The sequence below is a fragment of the Castor canadensis genome, chromosome 1 (genome assembly GCF_047511655.1).
Source record: "Castor canadensis chromosome 1, mCasCan1.hap1v2, whole genome shotgun sequence".
Classification (NCBI taxonomy): domain Eukaryota; kingdom Metazoa; phylum Chordata; class Mammalia; order Rodentia; family Castoridae; genus Castor; species Castor canadensis.
In genome coordinates this window covers 193,638,763-193,649,837 of record NC_133386.1, presented here as the reverse complement: position 1 = coordinate 193,649,837, position 11,075 = coordinate 193,638,763, and the positions used below count along the sequence as shown (strand labels likewise).

The 11,075-nt window shown below is 45.7% G+C and overlaps 1 protein-coding gene across 1 annotated transcript; it reads left to right on the top strand.

Moving 5' to 3' along the window:
- Window positions 1-3,079: 3,079 nt before the first annotated feature.
- On the top strand, window positions 3,080-4,610 carry Aplnr (apelin receptor). Its single transcript, XM_020175292.2, has one exon. It carries the CDS (start codon window positions 3,344-3,346, stop codon window positions 4,469-4,471), a length of 1,128 nt encoding a protein of 375 aa, XP_020030881.1. The 5' UTR covers window positions 3,080-3,343; the 3' UTR covers window positions 4,472-4,610.
- The last annotated feature ends 6,465 nt before the right edge of the window (window positions 4,611-11,075 follow it).

The window sequence follows — 11,075 nt, the reverse complement described above, 5'->3', positions numbered from 1 at the left end:
TTCTTTTCAGGATGCCACTCAGGCCATCTGGCTCCAGCTGGCTCTTGGCAGGAGACCTGATCTTATTAGCACTCCACCACCATGGCTCCATCATTGACCCCCCTCCCTGCACCTGTCCAGTTTTAGTAAATCCCCTTGTAACCCTGGTCCCCAATTCCTTCCCCTCCTAATGAGTCTGGTTTGTGTCCTAAGATTAACTGTTTCCTTACTCCCTTGGGAGGCTAAAGAATTAAAGAGATTCATCTACATTTTCTCCCGTGGGGTCTCACATTTCCTGTCTTGCTCAGTATTCAAGTGGACAGTTGAGGGAGAGAGACAGGGACTTGATTATAAGGGCAATATAAACTCACTTGCTTCCCTCCTTCTGTGTTCTCGACTTCAAAGTGTGTGGTCTTGGGGGCTGGCAGAGTGGCTCAAGTGGGAGAGTGGGAGAGCACCTGCCTAGCAAGTGTGAGACCTTGAATTTAAACCCCAATGTCACCAACCCCCACCCCCCAAACAAACAAAAACAAAGACACAGGATAAGTTCTCCTAAATACTTTTGGGAGAACCAGGGAAGATCTGGGATTCTTAGAGATCTCAGATGGAATGTCTAGAGCAGTAATTTTTACTCATAACAGGGCCATCTATTGTGACCTGACCAGAGCAAACTGGAACCTGCATAACTCTTAGGTCCTTCATGATTGGTAAAGGAGCCTAGCCCTAAGAAGTCTGACGCAGATAACCTTTACTACCCAACCATGCTGTCAGGTTATACTAAGAGCATTTCAGCTACCTGCACAGAACTTCTGTTAAATAAGCCTGCAGAGGCAAGTGGGCCCCATCTCGTTCCTGCTCTGTGTACTATTAGATGGATGGAGCTCCACATTCTATTAGCTGTCCTGTCCACTGTTTTACTGATTGCCAAGATTCCAGAGGCAGGGTCTGGTGCCAGTCTGTAGGTGACACCAGGCAGTCAGGAGTTCTCTTTGGCTGAACACAAGTCAGTTTCTGGATCAAGTCTATGGCACTACCCCTAAGTGTACAAACCACTGCTGGAAAGGATTCTTATACTCTATCTAATCAAGGGTGGGGGATGTTTCTTTTTCTTTTTCTTTTTGTTTAGTACACATTTTAATTTTGTAACTTTGCCAAATTTTGCCTTAGAGGCACCACAGTGAAAGAATTTTGACAGAAAAGTGATAACCAGTACATTTTGAACACTCTGGTGCCTGGACATCATGAGGTAAGGGAATGTCTCTAAACACTGGGCTTTAGTCTCACACAAAAGAGCTTATTTTAAAGTAAATTACAGGTCTCCTAGTATCATCTACATTTCTTTAATGCTCAACAGATGACAATTCCAATTTTAAAAAAGTTTTTTTTTTCTTCAGGAGCATAGTGATTTAGTTTATGGATTCAAGACAGTTGTGCTTCAAATTCTGACTCAGATAATTGGTGACTTTAACTGAATTGCTTCACCTCCCCATACTTTAATTTCCTCATCATTAAATTGAGACTAATGAGAGTATCTACCTCTAAGATTTTGATGATTGAAAGAGATTAGTACATAAAAGTATTTAGAAGAATGCCTGACACACAATATGTGTACAGCACACAATTCTCTGAGATGGCACCCATAGGTTCATCTTCCCACATTTCCTCTAGGTGAAGATCATCAAAGGCTCTCAGGTTCTTTCTTACCTTTCCCTCCAGCCTTCTCACCTATATTTCCCCATCACACCCTAAGGCTTTGGACAAGCTTGTCTTCATTTTTTCTTTGCATTTTATGTTCCTCTCTCCTTATCTATCCCCGTGGTTCTACCATCTCTATTCTTGGCAAACTCCTGTTCCAAAACTACCAACATGCACTCTACCAGCAAGCTACATCTCTAGTCTTCCTGCCCAACTTTAGGTGGCCTCCCTCAGTCTTGGGGGTGGTAGAAAGGGTGTGTGATTTTCTAATCTTATCTTGTGCACCCTACCATCTTTCCTGCCCAGAGGTTCTGGAGAGGTGACTAGATGGGGCAAAGTGAATTTCTATAGGGTTGTGGCCACAATGCCCTCTCAGTGGCTGGCAGCCTCTTTTTCTGCATCCTCCTCTAACTCAAATTCCTGACCCTATGTGGTGTTATAAAATCCCCTGGTCCGCGAAAGGCAGTAAGAACCTGAGGACTGACTGTGTCATGTTTTCACAGTGTAATATTTCATACACTTCTATACATGGACTCTTCTTCTCACTCCCAATTCATCCACTTACTCATTCAACAACAATTTAGTGATCTCCAGCTACACGCCAGAACTGTGGTCCATGTGTGCTTGGAGAAGAAGAAAAGCAAACAACCAACCATAACAGCATTCACCCTATGTCCTTGGGCAAGACATGAGCCTTGGTTTTCCCCCACATTTAATGACATGATTTTAGAAATCACTTTGTCCTGGGTTTCTTTCATCCTTTGACTCTGTCTTTAACCTTCTAAAACTCCCTATACCATCTTGCAAACTCCCATCTGTCAATAGCTTATAAATTCTAGAGAAATCCCCCTATACTTGATCTGTAAATTCTGAGAGAGAGAGAGAAAGAGAGGGAGAGAGAGAGACAGAGAGAGAGGGAGGGTTGAGACTAAGGGGTATAGAACAACGAGTAAGAGTAAGAAGAGAGTCCTAGTGGGAGGTTTAGTCTGGATGTTGGGTGCAGGAAGTAGCTGAGGGACAAACCCCCACTAGGAGGGCTATGCCAGATGCTGGGACCATCCTGCGAAATCTCACACCTTCCCTGCCCCCTGGCTCGAAGTCAGGTTGGATTTCAATCTGCATAATTTGTCCCATTTAGATGGTATGCAGAAGGGGTGAGAACAGGAGGGTGGAGAGAACTGAAGTGGTGGTGAGGAAACTGAAGGGAAGAGGCTGGGGTGAAGGTGGGTGGCAGCCAGAGGGTGAAGGCGGGGCCAGGAATAGCTGCAGGCTTGCAAAGCACAGATAACTGTCAGACCAGCACTGCAGGGGTCAATTTTGTCTACTTGCCCAGTGACAAGAAGAAAAAAAAAAAAGTGGGCTGTGACTTAAAGATCTTAAGACTTACAAGAGAGGGAGGGGTTAGCTAGGAGGTGGGAAGAGCCAAGGAGGAGACAGAGAGACTCAGGAGGGTGCAAGGAAGTGTCTTAGCTGAGTCTGAGGGTAGAGGGAAGTCTGCAGGACAGAGACATCCTCCAGGATTTGAAAATCCAGAGGCAGCTACTCTTGTGCGCTGGAAAGGGCTCTGAGCACCTCCAGTCCTTCTCACCTTCTGAGGCTCAAGCCAGAAGCTCAGGGTGCTTGCTGGTGCCCTCAGGACTTTCTGTCCATCTTCTCTCTGCTCCCCAGTATGACAGAAGATGACAATTTCAGCATGTACTATGGGGCTGACAACCAGTCTGAGTGTGAGTATACAGACTGGAAGTCCTCAGGGGCTCTCATCCCTGCCATCTACATGCTGGTCTTCCTCCTGGGCACTACAGGCAATGGCCTGGTGCTCTGGACTGTGTTTCAGAGCAGCCGGGAGAAGAGGCGCTCAGCTGACATCTTCATTGCCAGCCTGGCAGTGGCTGACCTGACCTTCGTGGTGACCCTGCCACTTTGGGCCACCTACACATACCGGGAATATGACTGGCCCTTTGGTACCTTCTCCTGCAAGCTTAGCAGCTATCTCATCTTTGTCAACATGTATGCCAGTGTCTTCTGCCTCACTGGGCTCAGTTTTGACCGCTACCTGGCCATTGTGAGGCCAGTGGCCAATGCTCGGCTGAGGCTGCGGGTCAGTGGGGCCGTGGCCACGGCAGTTCTATGGGTGCTAGCTGCCCTCCTGGCTGTGCCTGTCATGGTGTTCCGTACCACTGGGAACATGGAGAATAACACCAACGTGCAGTGCTACATGGACTACTCCATGGTGGCCACCTCGAGCTCAGAGTGGGCCTGGGAGGTGGGCCTGGGGATCTCATCCACTGCTGTGGGTTTCGTGGTACCCTTCGTCATTATGCTGACCTGTTACTTCTTCATCGCCCAAACCATTGCTGGCCATTTCCGCAAGGAGCGCATCGAGGGCTTGCGGAAGCGGCGCCGGCTGCTCAGCATCATCGTGGTGCTTGTGGTGACCTTCGCGCTGTGCTGGATGCCCTACCACCTGGTGAAGACCCTCTACATGCTGGGCAGCTTTCTGCACTGGCCCTGTGACTTTGACAGCTTCCTCATGAATGTCTACCCCTACTGCACCTGCATCAGCTACGTGAACAGCTGCCTCAACCCTTTCCTCTATGCCTTCTTTGACCCCCGCTTCCGCAAGGTTTGCACGTCCATGCTCTGCTGTGATGGGGGCAGCTCCCACAGCAGCAGTGGGGAGAAGTCAGCCAGCTACTCTTCGGGGCACAGCCAGGGGCCTGGTCCCAACATGGGAAAGGGTGGAGAGCAGACACATGAGAAATCCATCCCCTACAGCCAAGAGACACTTGTTGACTAAGGGCTAGGACCAGAGAGAAGCCTTGTGTCCTGGCTGTGCCCCTTGCTTTCTAAGAATCAGGTAGTGTGGCTGCACCTCCGCTCTCACAGGTTCCCTGCCTCCTGGCTCTGTCTTGTCTTCCTCTTTACTGCTTTATTCTTTCTCAGAGGTCTGTGGTTTAATAGAAAGTGATTGAGCCCTGCAGATCTAGGCTCAGTCACTTCATGTCTGTCAGGCTGATCTTGCACAGGTCTCTTAACCTCTCTGAGCCTCTGTTTCTCTATTTGTATAAAATGGGATGAAGTCATATGGATCCTAAAACATTGAATTCTGAGTCCTGACTCAATAAAAAATAGTTTCCTCTACCCTTTTCTTAGCTCTCTAGAGCTCCTTTCTCTTTTAGTTTTCCCTCTATCTCTGTAATTTTTACTGCTAATCCTCACCTTCTAGTTCCAACCCCTCTCCAGAAGTAGGTTCCCCACCCTCAGTCCCTCACTTACTTCCATTTACCTCCTGTTCTGCAGGGTTCATAAGGGTTGAGAATCCTGAGGCTTAAAAGACTGACTGGGTTCAAGCTCTTTTCCTGTTTTCTGAGAGCCAGCTAGGGGCAAGAGTGGGCTGAGTGTTAGCAAAGCATTAGAGTGCTCCAGTCTTCAGAGTCCGGAGCACTGCAACCTTCCCTAAAACTGGATCAGTTCATGGTTACTTCAGACAATGGGGCTAGACTGATCCCTAAAGAGAGTTCCTTTCCTGCAGAGCCTCTGTGATGCCAACTAGATGTACTTCCTATAAATTTCCCAAGACTCTTTCCTCTTTTTGTTTTCCTCATTATTTTTTATTGTCTATGAGAATTGGAAGGCAAAGAACTGATGAATACTGTGGGTTCCTCCACTTCACTATATTATTAGGGAGTTGGGAAGGAAAAACAGAGCAAAAGGGGATCGAGAGGTGTCTGTATTTCGTCTGTATGCTGCTTGGCTCCCCTCCCCAAATCCTCATCCCTTTAGCCTCCTCCAGAACTGTGAACTGCAGATCTTTCTCCTGTTTCCCCCTCTCACCACATCATTCCCAGATCTTAGTGCTACCTGGTGCCAAGGTCACTTGGTTGGAATGAGGATGCTTGCTTTTGGTCTGTATCAATATACATACATATGTACATATAAATATATACACATATATATGGATGAGTATAGCATAAACAATGTTCATAGATGAATGAACTTAGATGAACCCCCTCCCCCACTTTCCACTGCACTTTTGCTCTTTACACAATGCCCTTAGGGAAGAAGGGACACATGGAGGCAAGACAGAATAGAAATGAGTCCACTCCCCACTGGATTTGGGGAGATTCTGGCGGCTGGTCCGTGCTTTAGGAAAGAAGTCTATGTTTGCATTGGACTGTCTGTAGGGAGCTTTTTCCCAGGACGTGTGGAGTTCAAGGCTTGGGAAATCCTACTGATCTGGGTCCCAGTTCTCTTCCCTGTTCCATAGTGGAGAGAAGAGGCTGGTTAGAGCTTCCTATGGCCCCTTCCCCATGCCTCCCTACTTCGCTTTGAATATATGAGCATTTCCCTCACAACGCCCCCCTTTCCAGGGTCTGTGTTCCTCTTCCTAAGGACCTGCTTGCCATGGGGTTGAAAGGGGCAGAGCTTTTTTTTTTTTTTTTTTTTCTCTCATCATCATAAGGACTGAACTCCTTTCTGGGGTCTGGGGACTGAATCCCAGTGACTGGAGCAGCCTTGGAGGGACTGACAGCATGCTGTCCATATCACCAGAAAGGCCTCAAGGACAAAATTTATAGCGGGACCTTTGTGAGCTGGAAGAGGGCATGCGTAGTCTGGGTTTTGCTTTTGGACAACTCTGGAATGAAGGATAAGACATGTGCCATGGAGATGGGAAGAGTCCAGCTTGATGTAAATGGGCGCTTTGACCATCCCTGGAATGGAGCCTGCTCTGGAGCAGAGGGTGGGGGAGAGAGAAAACGGCTCTTCTCAGTCTCCCAGACTGAGGTCAGACTTTCCATAGATCCACTTTCTCTGCTGAGGACTGCCCTCAAAGCATCCAGTCCAGGCTGGAGGAGGCTTCTAGAAGGTCAGAGGGTGCTTTTGAGGCTCTCCTGAGTTAACTGCAGAGACTATCTGACTGAAACTCATCTGTGGTCTGGGGCAGATAGCAAAGGAGGCCACCTCGTCTCCTCCCCACCTCTTTTTCAGAGTATCTGTGTGGCTATTTTCTGACCCTATTACTCATTGTGGTTCATCAAATAAAACTGTTTTGTATAACTATTCTGTCCAAAGCCTCCTCTCATGAAAATGTCTTAAGAATAAGGACAAAAATCCACAGTTTGAGAATGTTTCAGTAGGAGGATGGGTGAACATGGCACAGGGGGGAGCAGTGGGAGCCAAAAGGAGTGGGAAACTGGAAAGGAAGGGTGTGTGTGTGTGAGCAGATGGAGAATATAGACACCAGGAAGGAGAAATGGTGTGGGGAGGAAAAGGAACTAAAAGAACAGGGAAGCAGCTAGGCTTTGTGTCCTGAAAAGCCATAGAAAAAGTGGGCACACATTTTGGAGTCCAGAGCACAGGTCTGTGGAAAAATAATGGTACTTCTTTCCATGCTAGCAGACCTATTATTCACTCATCCTTCCATCCATTCATTCAGGTATCCCTTTATTAGCTCCTATTGACTCATTAATTTATCTCTATTAAGTTATCGTCACTTATTGGTCCATTCACTCATTATCATTTAACTGTGCATCCTGTTTTGGCCAGAAATTTGAATCCCTGCTCTCCAGAGTCACTCTGGATGCTTTTGAAAATGCCCATTTTTGGATGTCACCCCCAGACCCATGGGATCTGAATTTTTCAGACTCATCCCAGATAGTCATAAGTACTAAAAGCTCCTCAAAAATAATTTTTGGGCTTAGGAATGTCTCATCCAGATAGATTCTTCCTGAATTAAACAGACAAAAGATCAGATAGTCAGAGCCAGAGAAAACTGGGCTCTGGATGGTCATCTATTTGGGGGAGAAAGAGGCTGACATGATCTGGGGAGGTGGGCATGAATGAGATATTCAGTCCATATCAGGTCACAAAGGCCACCCAGGAATTAATCATGTTTTCAAGTGACACAAAAGCCATAGTAGAAGTGATACCAATGAGGAGCTCACATTTATGGAGTTTTCCCACTGTGTTAAGCATTTCCCAAGCATCATTTGATTTAATCCTTGTAGGCATCTTCTGAGAGGGACATTTTTTTTTTTTTTACCTCATTTTGATGATAAGGAAGTTGAGGCTCTGAGAAATTAGCTAGGTCCCTTGACCAAGGTCACATAACTACCTCATGGAAAAGCCAGGTTTAGAGCCAGATGAATCTGTGCAACTCCAAGGTCCACACACTTGGCCATGGTATGGTGATGCTTCTCCTAAAGTATAGACAAGGTTTGGAAGGAAAGCGAGAACTCTTCTGTGAGATGCCTAGCACAGGATAGACAGAGACTATGAAGGAGAAAGAGAGTAGCAGAGAGACGGAGAGTGAGGCGAGAGAGAGATCGGAGACCACAACTGAGACAGTGAAGAGAGACAGGATGAAGAGAGGAAGATAGGAACAGAGAGAGTGAGGAGAATAAACTATGAGGCAGGGGTGACGGTGGAGCAGGAGTTTATGGACTTCCCTCTTGTGAAACTCAGCAGAGAAAGCCCTTTAGGAATTTATGACTGTAACAAGAAGCTGAGTCTTCTTTTTTTTTTTTTTAAATATAGATGCTATAAAAATCTCCTGGGAAATTTGAGGTAAGTTAACCAAAACATAAAATTATAGAGTACTTAATAATTTACTCATTCACACCTTTCTTCACTTACTCTTACAAGTCTTGAGTTACGACTTACATGCTAAGCACTGTGTTGGAACCAGGATCAAGCAGTGAGCAGGGCCTGTGGGCTCACAGTGCTGGTGGAGACAGTGTGGTGAGTGATTAAAACAAGAAGTGAGTTCTGAGAGAGGGAGGCACACAGGTTCTGAGGGCCTGTAATCAAGGTAGCAGAATGAGTCTAGCAGCCTCAGGGAGACTTCAGAGCTCTCTGGAGTGTGGAGGGTGAGAGGTTAGTGGGAAGTGTTTTGGGAAAAAATACCCAGGGGCAGGGAGGATACAGCCCCTCTGAGTTGCTGGGAAGAGTGTTCATCCTCGTTTTAACCATTGCCTCCCCAGCTCTGTGTGTGGGCCAGCCAGAGCCACAGAGAAAAACTTGCCTGTGCCTCACAGCATGGATGCCAAGAAGACTGGGGGTTGGGACTAAAATCTGAGTCTCTAGAGAATTTGGATGGGGGACAAAAATTAAAACACTTTTTATTTTGGTGACTTCCAGTTTCTTCTCTCGCTGAGCATATGAGCTGTCTTCCTCTAGGTTATCTGTCAGGGGGATCCCAATCAAGGGTTGGGAGTTCTGCACCCTGTTACTCTGACCTTGTTGTAGGAAAATGCTAAGAAGGGGACAGATGAATCTCTTGGGAAGACACTGCCCACCCCGCCGTTATCTCCAGAACCCAGGGTGATGGTCAGCATGAAGGGTAGATGTGTTATATCCATCACTCTGAGCTCTAGAGAGTTGGCAGCTTATAGAACCTGATCCAGAGGGCACAGCTCTTCAAAGGGGATTTTGGACATTTCACACTGACTCTAGAAGTTTGCATTTATAGTTGGAGTATGAAAATATCAGAGCAATGTTCATTTACATCTATTTCATCTTAGTCCTTTTTTTCTGTTGCTATAACAGAGTACCTGAGGCAGGTTAATTATAAAGAAAAGAGTTCTGGAGGTCCAAAAGCACGATGCTGCCATCTGCTTGGTACCTTGTGAAGGTCCTCTAGAGAGGTAGAAGGGGATATGGCTGCTTGCAGGAGGGACAAAGCACATGGGGTGGCCTTGGTTTATACCAACTCACTTGCACAATAACTAATCTAGTCTTACAAGACCTAACTCACTCCCAAAGGACCTAAAACAGCCTTGACAGACCTTATCCATCCATTCATGAAGGCAGTATCCCCATAATCTAATCACCTCCCAAAGTCTCACCTCCTGATGCTGCCAGATTGAAAAATTAGGTACCAATACAAGTTTTGGCAGGGACGAACCATACCACAGAATATTCATTCAACAAACATTACTCAGTGCCTACTATGTGACTGTCTTAGGAGCTAAGGATAACTGCCATGAACCAGATAACACCATGCCTTCATAGTACAACTTGAAGAGCCTTCGAGTCTCACTTTTTCATTGCCTAGAGAGGTAAACTGAGGCCCACAGAGGCAGAAGGGAAACATTTTGCACATGGTCGCACAGTGGGAAGGTGGCAGAGGAGGGACTAGAACTCATGCTTCTCACTGTCAGGCAAGCATGTGTTCAGGGCTCCAGGTGAAGAAAGGACAGATCTTTTCCTTTTTTTTGATGATACTAAGATTTGAACTCAGGGCCTCACCAAATCTTTTCTTATTGAGAACATATAGAATAAGTGGAGAGAGTCTGATCAAGAGGGATGGCACAAAGGTATTGATGACTCTCTACATTTTGTCAAATCTTTTAATTAATTAGTTAATTTTTATTAGCATATAATAGTTGTACAGGGGGCTACATTGTGATATTTACATATGTGTGTGCAGTATATCTTAGATTTACCCCCTCCATCACTCTCTCTCCTCCCCTTCCCCTTCTTAGAATAATTTCAACAGGTTTCATTCTTTTATTTTTATATATGAATATAAAATACATCAACCATATTCATTGTCATTCACCTTTTCCTCATGCCCACCCCCTTCTACTGGTACCCACTCCTGGAAATGACCTCAAGCCTTTCACTTCAGAAGAGTTTTAGATTTATAGAAAAATTGCTCATATAGTACAGAGAGTTCCCTTATATTGCACACCCAATTTCCTTCATAATTAACATCTTACATTAGCATGATATATTTGTCAGAATTAGTGAACCATATTGATACATTACTATTAATTAATGTCCATCCCTTGTTTAGATCTCCTTACATATTTTACCTAATGTTCCTTTTTTGTTCCAGGATCCCACATTCCATTCAGGCATCTTGTCTCCTTAGGCTTCTATTGGCTCTGGCAGTTTCTCAGACTTAGTGTTAGTTGAGGATTACTGGTCAGGCATTTTGCCCTATGTGCTTTTTCAAACAAATATCTTTTTATTCTTATTTACCAGGCACGTGCTGGGAGATGAGGAGACAGCAATCAATAATACACAAGTGATTCTTGCTCTTTTGGAGTTTAACAATCAATAGTGAAGTGCAGAAAGCATCACTGTAGGGAGAGTACAGAATGTTGTGGAGGCAAACACAGATCTTTTGGTCTGCAGCACAGAGTGGTCAAAAGCCAGAACTAATGCATGGACTGAAAGCACAGATCCACCTTCAGTTCCATCAGTGTTTACCTTTTTTTTTTTTTTTGGTGGTGCTGGGGTTTGAACTCAGGGCCTTGCACTTGCTAGTCAAGCATTCTACCACTTGAGCCAGGCCCCCAGCCCCCATCAGTGTTTAAATGTCTGACACTTCTTTCACCTCCAAAGCTACCTTAGTACTCATTTTCTCGTCTGTGACTGGAGCCTTGGGCCAT